The sequence below is a fragment of the Sus scrofa genome, chromosome 13 (genome assembly GCF_054392235.1).
Source record: "Sus scrofa isolate SSC_HxYL_T2T_F1_AM1 chromosome 13, Sscrofa_HxYL_maternal_Yorkshire_Landrace_v2.0, whole genome shotgun sequence".
In the NCBI taxonomy this organism is placed as follows: domain Eukaryota; kingdom Metazoa; phylum Chordata; class Mammalia; order Artiodactyla; family Suidae; genus Sus; species Sus scrofa.
The window spans coordinates 156,204,220-156,222,345 of record NC_139395.1 but is presented as its reverse complement, the minus strand read 5'-3'; the positions used below and the strand labels follow the sequence as shown (position 1 = coordinate 156,222,345).

At 35.7% G+C, this 18,126-nt stretch overlaps 1 protein-coding gene across 3 annotated transcripts in view; it reads right to left on the bottom strand.

The window, feature by feature from the left end:
• The window catches only part of LOC110256420 (uncharacterized), a 256,045-nt gene that overhangs the window by 90,323 nt on the left and 147,596 nt on the right, over positions 1–18,126 (bottom strand). The window contains exon 4 of one of the 3 annotated variants that reach the window (XM_084991176.1): positions 12,153–12,237. The exons of the other annotated variants lie outside the window; for them this stretch is intronic. Coding sequence (XP_084847302.1) covers positions 12,153–12,161 — 9 coding nt within the window. The 5' untranslated portion in view covers positions 12,162–12,237. The remainder of the gene's footprint in view (positions 1–12,152; positions 12,238–18,126) is intronic. 3 annotated transcript variants of the gene reach the window in all.

Sequence of the window (18,126 nt, the reverse complement as noted above, 5' to 3'; positions counted from 1 at the left end):
GAACAAAACACAGGACTCCAAGACCGTATTCTACTTCAGGCAATGCAATCACGTATTGCATCACTGGGGAGGCCATTGATTTTCTATGCCTTGTTCAAGTCTTCATTACCAGTACATATAAAGTTTATCATAAAAGTGAGTTAGCTATGAAAAAGTGATTTCCAAAACAGGAAACGCGAATGACCAAGAATCATACAAAAAGATGTTCAACCTCATTACTAAGCAGGAAAATGCAAATTAAAACAAAAACGAAATATCATTTCACACTGTTTGGATTGGCAAATTTTAGAAGTCTGATGATAGAAGTGTTGGCAAGGATGTGAGGAAATGGGAACTCTCATACGCTGCTAGTGGGAGTACAAGTGGGTTTAACCACTTAGAAGAGAAACTTGGCAATATTTAGTAACATTCAAGATACACACACCCTACAACCCAGAATTTCTACTTCTAATGAGGTTTATTACAGAAATTGCAAACAGGCTCACAATAAGTTTTGTCCATATTGTAATTATTAACATTATTTATAATATTTTTAAAAGGGAGGAAAAAGAAAGAAAACAAGTTCTTTCAATAGAAGAGTGGTTAAATGTGATTATATGCAGTAGAACACTATATGGCATTTAAGATGCACAGACATGGACAAATCTTAAAAATATAATGTTGATTAAAAAAACATTGTAGGAGTTCCCGTCGTGGCGCAGTGGTTAATGAATCCGATTAGGAACCATGAGGTTGCGGGTTTGATCCCTGGCCTTGCTCAGTGGGTTAAGGATCTGGTGTTGCTGCGAGCTGTGGTGTAGGTTGCAGACGTGGCTTGGATCCCGCGTTGCTGTGGCTGTGGTGTAGGCCGGAGGCTACAGCTCCAATTGGACCCCTAGCCTGGGAACCTCCATATGCCAGGGGAGCAGCCCTAGAAAAAGCAAAAAGACAAAAAAAAAAAATTGTAGAAGGATTTGTATGTTATGATATTATGTGTTATTTTATGTGCAAATATATAAATATATGTGTACATTGTATTATTTATAATATTTATATTTATAGCATTTGTATATTTGTACATTGTATTATTACTTATATATATTTAAAATACACCAAGTAATGTTGTATGGTGTTGTACAGCATATATATATATATGTATATCTGTGCATATATCAAAGTGTAAAAATGTGGGTGGAAAGATACGGTGACTTTAGAGCAATATTTATCTCTGGAAAGAAGGAAGTTGAATAAGTAGACAATGAGAAAGGCCTTTGAATGTCTGTAACATTTTATATCCTTAAAAAAAATACTAAATATGGCAAAATGTTAACATTATTGAATTTGGATGATATGTAGTTGTCTAATAATTTCTTTCTACTTTTTAGGACATTTGAAATATTTCATTTTTTCAAATAATGCATAAATTTGGAAACTACAAAAAATGTTTAGTCAGTATATAGATAAATCTATAATATCATTATCCTAAGGAAAACACTGTCAAAATTTTATTTTCACCTGAATATTTTTACATTTTATTTTGAAACAATTTTAGGCTCACAGAAGAGCTACAAAAAAAAAAAAAAGTAGTAGAAACTATTCATGTACACCCTTCACCCAGCCTCCCCTATTGCTACCAATTTATAGAATCTTAATGTAATTATCAAATCAGGAAATTAACATAAGTACAATACCATCAGTAAAACTATAGACCTTATTTGAATTTTGTCAGTTGATTCTGTTGTCCTTTTCCTATCCCAGGATACTACTTTGCATTTAGTGTATTTCCTTAGTCTCCTCCAATCTATGACAGCTCCTCAATCTCTATTTGTCTTCCATGGCCTTAGAACTTTTGATAATGTTGTCTCTCAATTTGGGTTTGATTATTGTTTTCTAATGAAGAGAAGGAGGTTATGCATTTTTGATAATAATACCATAGAAGTGATGCTACATCCTTCTCAGTACATCATTTCAATAGGTGTACAATGTTGGCAGGTCTTATGACTGGGGAAGTTAACCTTGAGCATTTAGTTAGGGTGGTGTCTGTTGGATTTCTTCATTGTAAAATTTTTGTTTTCTCCTTTGTAATTGATATAGTGGGTGAGAATCTTTGAGAATCTGCTAATAGCCTACTTCCTCTGAAACTTTCACCCACTGATAATAGCATCCAGCAGATTTTGCCTGCAACAATTATTACTGTGGTATTTGCCTCATGGTCATTTTTTTCACCTCATTCATTCTCTATTTATTAATTGGAATTCTTTTGTGAGAAAGAGTTATCACTTCTATCGCATTTATTTACACATTCAATTCTAAATTTTGGATGAATATGACTCAATGATACTTACTTTTTCTATGGATTATAGTACAATTCTACCAAATTGTATTCTGCACAAATTCTGTTGGTCAAATTGTTCCAGATTCAGCCATTGAGAGTTCTTTCAGGTTGGCTCTTATGTCCTTCTGATACATCCCCATCATTTTTCAGACTCTTCTGGTACCATAACGCTCATCTTGTATTTGCCCTACCCCTGCCCTGGAATCAAGCACTCATTTGCTGAACCCTGGTTCCTTTTTATTGAAAAATGCATTTAGAAAACCAGGATCACATTTCTGGGTGTTAGCATGTCGTCCAAGGTTTGGGTGGTGGAGAACATTACTCCTAGACCCTTGCAATGGGCAAAGCATAGAAATATACATATGTGAATAATGACCTATGCATACATGCATATGTATATTAATTTTTAGATTTTTATATATATGTACACATACTGACATATAGACTTATGTTTATGTATACAGATATATAAATGCATATGAATTCATACTGATACCTCTAATTCTAATGTAATACCACAATGTTTATCCTAGCCTCTCCATTTCCCTATTTATAATTTCTTTCTCCACCAGTAAGATATCTGGCTTTCATTATCTGCAATGCAGTCACTTATTTGTTCAGTCCTAGGACACACTAGTAGTTACAGAATTGTTGAAATGTACCTCTATGAGAAACAGATTTACCAACTAGAATACAGAATCTGTATACATATTTTTTTTATCTTTAGTCTTAACAGCAGTCGAATTACCATTTTCCAAAGTTACACAGGTTAGATATTTTCTTCCTTATTGTGCTCACTGTGGTTGTTATTTATATGTCATACAGCTAGGTTCATTAGTCACTGCATTTATTTAGAATTCCCCTTGTATCCTGCTTGATTTATTTGGGGGGGAGGAGGAAATATGAAACCTTTACCATGGTATGTCAAAGTTATAGAAAAATGTGTACTTATAAAAGAGTTGCTCCCTCCTCATCCTCACTCTTTCATTCCTATTACCATTTTCTTCCTGACCCGTTTCCTAACTGGTCCATGTAGGTAACCAATTTCTGGTTCATCCTTCCTATATTTTTTGTACAAATGTGCAGATATCTGCACCTTTCCTTATATCATCACCTTCCTTATATGAAAGGTAGAAAAATTGTTTTTGTTTCTTTGTTTCGTTTTGTTTTTACATTTTGCTATTAACAGTGTGCTCCAGAAACCATCCCAAATTAGTTCATAGATAACATCCTCCTTCCTCTCCTCTCTTTTTCTTTTCTTTCTCTTTCTTATATAGCTGTATAGTACTCCACTGTGTGGATATAGTACGGACTCTTTCCATTTCTTCACATCTTTTGAGCAATGCATTAAGTGCCCTTCATTGCAGACTACCTTTTCAGGGCAGGCACATGTACTGTCTATTATAAAAGACCTGGGTTCCCTAATCTCTGATATACCTCCTTGTTATACTTTTAAATTAATCTCAGTATTCCTCTTCTGTGCAGTCAACACTCATGCAGGTGTTATCTGGCACTCTTTGTTTTTCTCTGTGGGAATTGGGACTCAAAAAACTGAGGCAAAGATAGGTATACTTTGGCTACTATATTTTCTCTAAGTAATCAACTGCCTGCTTCTCCGACCTGAGATTCCATAAAACTCTTGCATGGCAGATTGTTAACTTGCACATAGGATAAAATCTCATGCTCACAGTTCTTAACAGACGTGTCACAATTTACCTAACCACTCTCCTATATATGAGCATTTAAATACCACAATTTCATAAGTGCTGGCAGAGGACGCAAAACCCTTAGATCACAAAGGATTTTATTTCTCAAGGCATAGCAAATGTAATGAGCTTCATGTCTGCATTGGTTCCATTTGTCTGTCCCTCCAAGGCCCATAGAGGTGATGTGCAATGTGCTATATCTGAGGAAACTTGAACTTAAGAGAACATAATATTTGATACTGAGCTGCAAGCATTCCCATCAGAAAATATTTAAAATTGCTTGTTTCTCCATGATTTCACCAAAAGAATGTTTTGTTATACTTTTAAAATTTTTGCTAGTCAGATAGGTAAGGAAAGATATATCACAGTTATTTTAATTTCTGTTTAGGTCAGTGACTTTGAACATTTTCATATGATTTAGAGATAAATATACATTTTTTGAATTGTCTACTCATGTCAGTTTCCCATTTTTCTATTAGGTTTTTGTTCCTTTGTCCTTCAAGTTTTAAAAGATCTTTTTTTTAATGATTTTTATTTTTTCCATTATATTTGGTTTACAGTGTTCTGTCAACTCTACTGTACAGCAAAGTGACCCAGTCACACATACATATATACATTCTTTTCTCACATTATCTTCCATCATGTTCCATCACAAGTGACTAGATACAGTTCCCAGTATAATAAAGACCTTTATAGATTAGAAATAGTAGCTTTTGTCTGTTTATGTTGTGAATATTTTCTCCCAGTTTGTCAGTTGTCTTTTGACTTTGTTTATGGTGGTTTTGCCCATGCAATTTTAAAAGTTTTATGTAGTCCAATTTATCAAAATTTTACTTTCTAACCTCTGGATTTTAAAGGATAGGTAGGAAGCCTTTTGTTATACAAAGATTAAAAATAATTGCCCATATTTTCTCCTAGTATTTGTATAGTCTCAATTTTTGCATTTAGATTTCTAAGCCATTTGGTGTTTATTTTTATGTACAGTGTGAGATACAGCCCTACCTTTATTCTTTTCAAAACAGTCCATCTTTGCCTCGGTGACATGAAATGACATCTTTATCATATTCTGAACATCTATATGTACTGTGGGTCTATTTCTGTACACTAATCTATTTATACACTAGTCCTATATTTTCTAGTTTTTTTAATACAATTAAACAGGACTGAGATCATAAGGTATAAACAATTTTGTATACTGTTCTTTCACTTCATATTATGATAATTATAGTCTGTAACCTCATTTAAAACACTTAAAATTATTTCACCCAGAAGTTTCATTAAAACATAATATTCTATGTTTTATGTTAAGAATAACATTTTAAATTTAATTTCTTCCTTTTTTTTTTTTTTTTTTGACCACTCCCATGGCCTGTGAAAGTTCCCAGGCCAGGGATCACATTTGGGCCACAGCTGAGGCAATACCATATCCTTAACCCAAGCGCAGTGCCAGGTCAGGGATCAAACCTGTACCGCCACAGAGCCAATACCAGATTCCCTAACCCGCTGCACTGCAGTGAGAACCCCTATATCCCTTGTTTCTGGACATTTAGATTGCTTCAAATTTTCTGCCATTATAAATGGTATTGTAATGAAGAGATAATATTTGCTTCTGTATTAAACTTTTTATTTTCTTATAATTGTAGCTTTTTACAACATGCAGTTTGCACAACAATGCAGAGAAGTCCCATGTGTTTTTGCCCAGTTTTCCCAATTATAATTTCTTACAGAACTAAAGGACAATATCCCAGCCAGGATACTGACATTGCTACAGTCAAGGTATGCACATTTCCAAGCTACGCGGATCCCTCATGTGTTCCTTTTATGGCTACACCACCTCCCTTCCACCTCCCTCCCTGACACACACTCCTTAACCCCTGGCAATCACTACTCTATTCACCAAATCTATAACTGTGCCACTTTGAAAACAGAGGAGTCACATATATGTAACATTTGAGATAGGCTTTTTGAATGCAACATAATTTCCTGGACATTCACCCAAGTATGACGCAACAATAGTCAGTTCCTTTTATTGCTGAGCGGTATCCCATGGCACGATGTCCCTCAGTTTATTTAACCAGTCATCACTGAAGTACATCTAGACCGTTGCAGTTTGAAGTTATTACAAATAAACTTGCTATGAACATTCATGGACAATTTTTGTGAACATAAGCTCTTATTTATCTTAGACAAATGCCAACAGTTTAATTGCCCAAAGTTGCATAGTAGCTTCATGTTTTATAAGAAATTGTCAAACTATCTTTCCACAGCGGCTGGGCCATTTTCCATTCCCACCAACAATGTGTGAGTGATCTAGTTTCTTCACATCTATTCACCAGCATTTAGTGTTGGGGACTTTTTAAAATTATTATTTTAGCCTTTCTGTTGCACATACAGTGGTTTTAATTACAGTTTTCATTTGAATTTCCCTAATGACCAATGATGTTGAATATCTTTTCAAGTATCCATTTGCCAGCTGTACATCCTCTTCAGTGGAATATCTGCTCATGTTTTTTGCCTATTTTCTTTTTGGATCATTTGATTTTTTTTAATATTTAGCTTAAGAGTTCTTTATATATTCTAGATAATAGTTCTTTGGTGAGTATGCGATTTCCAAATATATTCTCTAAGTCTGTACCTTGTCAATTCTGCATCTTGTTATCCTCTGAACAATTACTTCTCTGATTCCATTTTTTGAGACTTTTTGTCAAATTTGTTTTTATGCAACAATTGATATGATCATACAGTTTTCTTCTTTGGCCTTTAATATACTCAATTATACTATTTTTGAATATTGAATCAGGCTTGCATTCTGGTAATAAAACTACTGTGATAATTCTCGTTATATAGTGCCAAATACACTTGCTAGTATTTTATTAAAGATTTTTGAATCTATATTTATGGGGATATTGGTCTAGAGTTGTTGGTTTTATTTTTGTTTTTGATTTGTTTTGTTTTGGTTTTTTTTTTTTTTTTTTTGTACAATCTAGCTTTTGTGTCAGGGAAATACTAGCTTCACAAAATGAGTTGAAACTGTTTCTTCCTATTCTATTTCCTGGAAGAGACAGTGTAGACAGTATAGAATTGGTGTTATTTCACAATTGATTTTCCCTTCCTAAAAGGAAACCATCCGGCCTATAGATTTCTTTTTAGAGAGTTTGTAAATTACAAATTCAATTTCCTTAATAGTCATAGAGCCATTCAAATTATCTATTTCATATTGGATGAGTTGTGCCAGTTCATGCTTTTCAAGGAATTGGCTCATTTCATCTAAGATGTCAAGTTGTTGTGTGCAAAGTTGTTCATACTTTTCCTTTCTGGCCTTTTGATATCTGCAGGATATGCATTGATAGTCTCTGTTTCATTCCTGATATCGATTAATTTGTGTATTTTCTCTTTTTTATTTTTGATCCTTCCAGAAGTTTGTCAATATTATTGATCTTTTTTTAAAGAAAGGCCTAACTTTTTTTCCACTGACTTTCTCTGCTGCTTTTCTGTTTTCAATATCATAGATTTTCACTTTTATATTTATTTCTTCCCTTCTGCTTAATTTTGGTTTATTTTGCTCTTTTTCTTGGTTCTTGAGCTGGGGCTTAGGTTGTTGTTTTGAAAATGTTTCTTTCTTCTTTTCTAATCTAAATATTTAGTGGTATAAATTTCTCTCTCAAGACTGCTTTAACTGTCTCCCGTAACTTCTGATATGGTATATTTTCATGTGCATGCACTTGAATGTATTATTTTTAATGTCCATAAGACTTGCTCTTTGACATATGGGTTATTTTGAAGTATTCTGTTTAGTTCCAAAGGTATGGATATTTTTCAGTTACTTTTGTTATTGACCTATACTTTGATTCCTAGTTATTTTTTTGTTACTAACTTCTATTTTGATTCCATTGTGATCACAGAACATTCTCTGTGAGATTTTAATTATTTTAAATATATTGAATATTGTTTTATGGCCCAGAATATGGTCTGTTCCAAGATGCTCCATAAGCATTTGAAAGGAATGTGTCTTCTACTCTTGTAGGATGGAGTGTTCTATAAATTAGATCCTGTTGGGTAATGGTGTTCTTGTTTATATCTTTGTTGATTGTCTGTCTTATTGTTCAATTAACTGTTGAAAGAAGGGTGTAGAAGTCTCCAGCTATAATTGCAGATTTATCTATTTAGCCTTTCAGTTCTGTTTGTGCGTCACATGCTTTTCAGCTCTATCGTTTGTTGCATACACATTTAGGATTGTTATGTCTTTTTGATAGATGGACTCTTCTATCATTCTATAATGTTTAATTTCTGTGTCTTATAACCTGTGCTGTACAATCTACATTATCTGATATTAATATAGCCACTCCCACTTTTTAATGTTTGCATGTATATTTTTCCCCATATTTTTACTCTCAACCTGCCTGTATCATATATTTGAAGTGAGATTATACAGACAGCACACAATTAGGTCAGGGTTTTTTTTTAATCCATTCAGCCAATGCATCTTTTAAATGATATACTTATGTCATTTATATTTAATGAAATTACTGATATGTCAGGGCTTAAATGTTCCATTTTATTACTGCACCATGTGTTTATCCTAGTTATTTCTCTATTTTTTTCCTGTATTTCTGTAGGTTAACTGAACGTGTTTAAGATTTATGTTTTGATTTATACAGTGTTTCTGAATGCATCTATCTATACAGTTCTGTGAGCAGATGCTCTAGTTATTACATTATATATACGTAAATTATCATAATCTACTGGTGCTGACATTTTACCAGCTTAAATGAAGTTTAGAAACCCCACCTCCTTTGATGTCTGTTTTTCTCTTATATGTATAATAGAATTGATGTAAATATTTTTTCTGAGTACCTTTAAAGTCACATAAGACAGTATTATAACTTTAGCTTCACTTGTCAAACATAAATTAGAAAACTCAAGAAAAGAAGGAAATTCTACTATATTTAATCATTATTTTTTGCTCTTTCCATTGTTCTTTTCTCAGTGCTGATATTCCAAAATGTATTCTTTTAAAATTTTCTTTCTGTTCAGAGAACTTTCCTTAGTCACACTTTTAAGGTAGGTTTTCTGGTTATGAATTCTCTTGCATTTTCTTCATTTAAGAATGTCTTGATTTCGCCTTCATTCCTAAAGGATATATTTATTTGGTTATAGAATTCTGGGTTGACAAGTCTTTTCATCTAATACTAGAAAAATCTTGTGCCACTTCTTCCTGGCCTTCATGTCTTCTAATAAGGAATATGCCTTCTTTTTTTGTTTTTCCCCCACAGAAAAGTTGTCATTTTTCTCTCACTGCTTTCAACATTTTTCCTTTGTTTTAGCTTTCAGAAACCTGATTATGATGTGTCTTGGTATGAATTTCTTTAGGCTTTCCTATTTGGGGTTCACTCTGTTTCTTGAATCTATAAATTATGTCTTTTACCAAATTTGCAAAAATTCAGCCATTATTTCTTCAAGTACTTTTTCAGCCATTCTCTCTCTCCTCTCTTTCCAGGACTCCAGTGACACAAATATTATACCCTTTGTTAAAGTCTTGCAGGTTCCTGAGATGCTGTCATGTATAAGACTGGTTTAGATTAAGTAATTTCTACTGTTCTATCATCAAGTTCTCTGATTCTCTCCTGTGTCCCCTCAGTATTCTCATGCTGAGCTCATTCACTGAGATTTTTAATTCAGTTATTATATTTTGGTTCTAATTTTCCATGTAATTCCTTTTACTATATTTATTTTTTGAGACTTTCTATTGTTTCATTTGTTTCAAGTCTGCTCATAACTGCTTCTTAAAGCTTTTTTCTGATGGACACTTTAAAATCTTTGTGAGATGATTCTACTATCTCTGTCATCTTGGCAGTGGTGTCTGTTGATTGTCTTTTCATTCAAGTTCAGATTTTCCTAGTTCTTGGTATGATAAGTGATGCTTCTATTAGAAGCATCTAATAGAACTCTGGAACTTATTTAAAACTTCTCTTAGATAGCTTTCTCTGCCACTGTTCTGACAGAGGAAAGGGTAGGTAGGTCCTACCTTTTTACTTCCAGATGGGGTTAGAAATCCAGGTACCTCACTCAGCCTTCACTGACACCCTGGTATATGGGCTCCTCATTATATCCAGGTAGGATTGGGATTTCCTCTGCTGATATGACCCTGGGTGGGAGGGGTAGGAGTGTCACGTTACTGCCCTCTAAATGGGAGGAAAAGGAAAAAGTGCATCTATCCAGTCTTTCCAGAAACCTAACATTTGCTTTTAAATTTACTATTTCTATAGAACAAGGCCCATAAAATACAATTTACTGGAGCAAGGGGTAAGAATCTTTTAAAGATTCTTGGTATGTATTTCTAAATTACTTTTCGGAAGTGTTTTTCGATTATTAAATGTATATGTAACATAGAATGGTTTCTGTTATATCATGTTTTCCCTATTATTATTTTCTAAGTCTTTCCCATTTGATAGACAAAATTTAGTATTTCATAATTGTTTTAAGGTATAGTGTTTTGATAATTAATAATGGTGAACATTTTTTTATAAATTTTTGGTAGCCACTTAAAGGTCCCCCTCTTGAGTTGTTTCTTCACATACACTTTTTCACTCTTTAATTTTATGAGTTCTAATACTGTCAGTTTTTCAGCTCTTTATATATTTAAATTTAACTCTTTTCATTGTATTTACTGAAGTTTATAGTGAACTTTTAACTGTGTATATTTTTAATGTACATACATTTTAAATGTTTATCTAGTTAAATCTATTGATATTTTCCTGTATGATTATTTTCAACAATTACAAGGTTAAAAAATGCTTTCCCATCCAGAAATCCAATAAATATTTCCTCTATTTGTTTCAAGTTCATCTTTGTTTATTACATTTACAAATTAGTAATCCATCTTATACTTATTTCAGTACAGGGTATATGAGGTCAGACACAAATGGCTCCTATATTTTTACATATGGATCACTAATTTTCCTACAATCATTTACTACTTCTTTTCAAAATTTTGTTTAGAAACTCCTATTTGGGGGCTAGTTTATCCATTACATTTAGAATGGATAAACAATAAGGTCCAACTGTATAGCACAGGGAACTATATCAAATCTCTTAGGCTAGACCAGGATGGAAAATTATATTAAAAAGAATGTGTATATATATATATATATATATATATATATATATATATATATATATATATATATGCAGGACTGAGTCACTTTGACATACAGCAGAAATTGGCAAAATGTAAATCAACTACACTTTAAAGAAATTTTTTAAAGGAAACTTATGTAATTACAGCTAAGTGCCTATCACAGAGCACTAAATTCTAGAATGACATGCAGTACCCTCAAATCCTGAAACTGATACAAAGGTCAGCATTATTAAGCTAATGACCATTGCTATGGTTTGAACATTTGTGGCCCCTGAAAATCCATATGTTGAAATCCTAACCCCCAAGGAAATGGTGTAAGGAATTGGGACTTTAGGAAGGTGATTAAGTCATGAGAGCAGGACCCTCACAATTGGGATAAGTACACTAATAACAGTGACCCTAGATAGATTCCTTGTCACTCCCATAATGAAAGGGAGACAACAGACTCTCACTAGACACATCTGCCTGTGCTATGACCCTGGACTTCCCAAACTCCAGAACTGTAAGAAGTAAATGTTTGTTGTTTATAAGCCACCCAGTGTCCTGTATTTTGTTACAACAGCTAAACAGACTAAGACCACTAGAGAAGATGGAAGCACTATGATTTCTTCATACTTTGAGGGGTTGAAACAAGAGTACTGACAAGGTCAAAGAGAATCCACCAGGGTCTAATCAATGACAGTGATAATGTCTTACAGGAAGTCCTCCCTGAGGACTCTGAGGAAACCCCTGCAACCTAACCAGGTAGGATTCCTGACATTTTTAGAGAAATTCATGTATCTGGTAGAATTCAGTGTTGAACTACCCTGGAGATTAAAACACAAAATCTTGTCATTAAACATAGGAAAGGGAGGCTTTAAGTTTATAACCCACCATTACCACAAACATAAGATACCAAGTCAGTTTGCTGCAAAGTACATATATACAGAAAATGTGAGTTATTTGAAGCTATCCTATCAGATCTCAACTATGTGAAGAGAATGGTGAAACTTACCTGCTTCATGCTAGTCAACCAGGGTCAGGAACCAAGATGCATTTTACATGATGTGAGCCAAGCTTTAGAAAACAGCATATGTGCTCTGGAAATAAAAAGAACTTAGAGTCCATAAGCCTAGGATTCCACAGGCAAACAAGTCCTTGATCTTATGTCTCTCTTTCTGGGCTCTCCATGCTCACTTTATCCATTATGCCCCTCTACTCCTTGTCTTACTTAATTCTCCTAGATCATCCTTCCAAGCGTGCCACTCCTTCTTCCTGGCAACAGTTCAAACTTCCTTCCCTACTACTGTCTTATTGGCCAACAAGATGACTCTAGGCTCAAGATTTGATGACTTGGTTACTGGCTCCTTGAAAACTGGCATGTTTGAGATGGGATTAACATGGTGGAATAGAAGGAATGGAGCTCAACTTCTCTCCTAAAAAAATAAAATTTACAAGTAAATGCTGAGTAATCTTCAACCAAATGGACTAAAAACCTTCAGAAAGATATCCAACTCCAAAAGACAAAGAGGAGGCCGGATCAAGAGCCTCCAGGGAAAGACTTTAGACTGTTGATGCTGAAGATGATGCAAAACATTGGAAATAAACTGGAGGCAAAGATGGATAACTTACAGGAAACACTTACCAAAGAGATACAAGATATAAAACTTAAACAAGAAGAGATGCAAAATACAATAACTGAAATAAAAAATTCACTAGAAGCAGCTAACAGCAGAATACAGGAGGCAGAAGAATGAATATGCGAGGTGGAGGACAGATTAGAGGAACTTACAGTGCAGAACAAAAAAGAGAAAAAAGACTGAAAACAAATGAAGAGAGTCTCAGAAAACTCTGGGACAACGTTAAATGCACCAACATCCGTATTATAGGGGTGCCAGAAGGAGAAGAGAGAGAGAAGGGGACAGAAAAAATATTCCAAGAGATAATAGCCAAAAACTTCACTAACGAGGGAAAGAAACCACTCACTCAAATCCAGGAAGCACAATGAGTACATATAAAATAATCCCAAGGAGGAACACCCCAAGACACATATTAATCAAACCGACCAAACTTAAAGACAGAGAAAATGTTGAGAGCAGCTAGGGAAAAGAAACAAATAACATACCAGGGAACCCCGATAAGGTTACTGGCAGATTTTTCAGCAGAAACTCTGCAGGCCAGAAGGGAGTGGCATGATATACTTAACATGATGAAAGAAAAAAACCTCCAACCGAGATTACTTTACCCAGCAAGGCTATCATTCAGATTTGACGGAGAAATCAAAAGCTTCACAGATAAGCAAAAGCTAAGAGAATTCAGCAACACTAAACCAGCTTTAAAACAAATACTAAAGGAACTTCTCTAGATAGAAAAGGCCACAACAGTAAACAAAAATACCACAAATGACAAGGCTCACCAGTAAAGGTATATATAAAGTAAAGATACAAAATCATCCACGCACAATTATGCCACCAAAATCAAAAATGATGAGAAGAGGAGGGTACAAATGCAGGACCCTGGAGATGCACTTGCAATTAAGAGACCAACAACTTTAAACAATCTCATATATATATATCAACTCATATCAAAACTTCACAATAACTGCAAACCAAAAATCTACAATTGATATACAAACAAATAAGAAAAATCAAGGCAAATATAACACTAAAGATATTCATCAAAACAGAAGAGAAGAAAACAAGAGAAGGGAAGAAAAAGGAGAAACAAAAACAAATCCAAAGCAATTAATCAAACGGCAATAAGAACATACATATCAATAGTTACCTTGAATGCAAATGGACTAAACGCCCCAACCAAAAGATTTAGACTGGCTGAATGGATACAAAAACAAGATCCATATATATGCTGTCTTCAAGAGACCCACCTCACTTCTAGGGACACATACAAATTGAAAGTGAGAGGATGGAAGAAAATATTCCATGCAAACAGAAATTAAAAGAAAGCTGGAGTAGTAATACTCATATCAGACAAAATAGACTTTAAAATGAAGAATATTTTCAGGGACAAAGAGGGACATTACATAATGATCAAAGGATTAGTCCAAGAAGAAGATATAACAATTTTAAATATCTACGCACCCAACATAGGTTCACCACAATATATAAGGCAACTGCTAACAACCTTAAAAGGACAAATCAACAATAACACAATTATAGAGGGGGATTTTAACACTGCACTTACAGCAATGGACAGATCATCCAGACAGAAAATCAATAAGGAAACACAGGCCCTGAATGATGCATTAGACCAGATGGACTTAATAGATATTAATAGAACATTCCATCCAAAAGCAACAGAATACACATTCTTCTCAAGTGCACATGGAACATTCTCTAGGACTGATCACATTCTAGGCCAAAAATCAAGCCTAAGTAACTTTAAGAAAATTGAAATCATATCAAGCATCTTTTCTGACCACAACACTATAAGACTAGAAATCAACAACAAGAAGAAAACTGCAAAAAACACAAACACGTGGAGACTCAACAACATGCTACTAAACAACCAATGGATCACTGAAGAAATCAAAGAGGAAATTAAAAAACACCTAGATACAAATGACAACAAAGATATGACACTCCAAAACCTATGGGATGCAGCAAAAGCCGTTCTAAGAGCAAAGTGTATAGCAATACAAGCCCACCTCAGGAAACAAGAAAAAGCTCAAATAAACAACCTAACTTTACATCTAAAGCAGCTCGAGAGAGAAGAACAGACAAGACATAAAGTTAGGAGAAGGAAAGAAATCATAAAGATCAGAGTAGAAATCAATGAAATAGAAACAAAGAAAACCATAGAAAGGATCAACGAAACAAAAAGCTGGTTCTTTGAAAAGATCAACAAAATTGATAAACCCTTAGCCAGACTAATCAGGCAAAAAAGAGAGAGGACTCAAATCAATAAAATTAGAAATGAAAAAGGAGAAATCACAACGGACATCACAGAAATACAAAGGATCATAAGAGACTACTATAGGAAACTATACACCAATAAAATGGAAAACCTAGAAGAAACAGACAAATTCTTAGAAAGGTACAATCTTCCAAGACTAAACCAAGATGAAATAAAAAAGATGAATGGACCAATCACAAGAACTGAAATTGAAACTGTGATTAAAAAACTTCCAACAGGGAAAGGAGGCAAGATGGCGGAAGAGTAGGGGGACATGCTCGCCCTCTCCCACAAACACAACAAAAAACACATCTACGGGTTAAACGACTCACATAGAATAGCAATCAATCGCTGGCAGAAGAACCTAAACTCCAATAACGGCAAGAATCTCGTGACATAACTGGGTAAAACAAGAGAAAAGAGGAGTGTGAGAGAAGGGAAATCTGAGCTGGACGGGTGCTCCTGAAAGGGAACTGTGGAGGAGAAAGGGATCCCATACCCTGGAAAGTCACCTACTCAATGGAAAGATCAACCAATTTGGAGGAATCTCCAGATGCAGAGAAAAGTGCAGCAGTAAGTCAGAGTTCTGGAAAGCAGAGTGAGAACCAAACAGATCATCTGAACTACTGGCACAGTCGCCAAAAATTGAGATGCTTGGGTGGGGGCTCGGCACCGAGATCTTGGCTCCGGAGATTACTCCTGGGAATGGGCTGGGGTGGGTAGTGCAGAGACTGCTTGGGGGGTCTAGGAAGCAGTCTGTCAGGTTTGACGGGGCAGAGACTGCCTGGGAGACTAGAAAGCAGAGCATCATCGCAGGGGGGAGGGAGCAATATGCTAAAGGCTGGGAAGTGGAAAGCCACATCAGAGGGAACCTGGGAGAAGAGGTGGATCTGCAGGAGAGACAAGGCGCCAGTGTTGGGGAGGGGAGAGAAGAAGGGGTGGGCCACCATAGAATACTCCCCATGCCACAGCAAGCTCACTGACCCACCAGCTATCAGAAAGCTGTGCTTCCCAGTGCATCCCCCCTTCCCCTACCCCTCACACACACGCCATACCTGGCGTTGCCTGCCATCCCGGAGGGCTGGCCTCAACATTTGCCAGAAGCCTACCATGGCAGGGGCTTTCCCTGCCCTGGCCTGCTTGCCCTCTGAAGGGGCTACACACCTGCAGATCTGCACCCAACACCGCCAGCCCTCGGGAAAAGGCCTGCAGCCCAGAAAAGCTAGAACAAGCTCAGCCAGGCCATGAAAAATCTGCCTCCATTCTTAGGCAGTCCTTCCAATTCTAACTGCCCTGGGAAAGAGCCTCTTGGGTTCTCAGCAGCCCAGGTAGCTGCTCCAGCCCTTGGTGGGGTGTGCTTCACTCCCATGGAACAGCTGCCTAGCACCGCCAGCTCCCTCCAAGAGCCACACAGCCCAAAAGCACCAGAGCAAACTCTGCCCAGCTGAGTGAAATCTGCTTCCATCACGGTGTGGACATCCCAGTCCTGTCTGCCCTCAGGAAGCCCTCCCTTTGCTTCAGAGAGACCCTGTCAGCCCCGCCCACCCTCTGGAAAAGCCATGCTGCCTCAGAGAAGACTGACCAACAATGCCAGTCCTCAGGAAACATTCCACAGAAGTGCCAAGGCAAACACTGCCTGGCCACGGAGAGTACAACTCCACCAGGAAAAAGAAAACAACAAGCAAGATGAAGAAGCAGAGAAACTACCCCCAGTTAAACCAACAGGAGAACTCACCCAAAGCAGTCAACAATGAAACAGATCTCTGCAGTCTGACAGACCTGGAGTTCAAAAGGGAAATAGTGAAAATACTGAAGGAATTAAGAGAAGATATGAACAGTAATGCAGATGCCCTCAGAAAGGAACTAGAAAATATAAGGAGGAGCCAAGAAAAACTAGAAAATTCATTTGCAGAGATACAAACTGAACTAAGGGCAGTAAAAACCAGAATTAATAATGCAGAAGAATGAATTAGTGATGTGGAAGATAGAATAATGGAAATCACCCAATCAGGTCAGCAGACAGAAAACCAAATGAAAAAACATGAAAGCAATATAAGAGACCTATGGGATAATATAAAGCAGGCCAATCTTCGCATAATAGGAATTGCAGAAGGAGTAGAAAAAGATAAGGGAAGGGAAATTTATTTGAAGAAATTATCGCTGGAAACTTCCCAAATCTAACGGATATTGAGCTCAAGATACAGGAAACACAGAGGCCCCAAACAAGTTGAACCCAAATAGACCCACACCAAGAAACATTATAATAAAACAGCAAAAGTTAGTGATAAAGAGAGGATCCTAAATGCAGCAAGAGAAAAGCAGAATGTTACCTACAAGGGAACCCCCATAAGGTTATCAGCTGATTTCTCTACAGAAACTCTACAGGGCAAGAAGGAATGGCAAGAGATATTTAAAGTGCTAAAAGTAAAAAATATGTTACCTAGAATACTCTATCCATCAAGAATATCATTTAAAATAGAAGGGGAAATAAAATTTTTTTCCAACAAACAAAAGCTAAAAGAATACAGCAATATAAAACCCAGGCTAAAAGAAATATTGAAAAAGTTTCTCTAAACCAAAAAGAAAGGAAGTAAAGAAAGGGAGGAAAAAGAAAAAAAAAAAAAAAGAGGAAGAACTAGGATTGAGGAAAACACAATCAGAGAGCAGTCACTCAAATAAGCCAGCTTACAGATTTAATCATGAACATGTTTCGAAGAAAATAAAATTAAAAAGAAAAAAAAAAGAGCATCAAAATCATAAAAAAAAGACCATCACCCTAATTCCAAAACCAGACAAAGATAACACCAAAAAAGAATATTATCAGTCAATATATTTGATGAATACAGATGCAAAAATTCTCAACAAAATTTTAGCCAACTGAATCCAACAACATACCAAAAAAATCATACATCATGACCAGGTAGGGTTCATCCCAGGTTCACAAGGATGGTTCAACATACGCAAATCAATCAATGTCATACACCACATTAACAAAAGAAAAGTCAAAAATCATATGATCATCTCAATAGCTGCAGAAAAAGCATTTGACAAACTCCAACATCCATTCATGATCATAA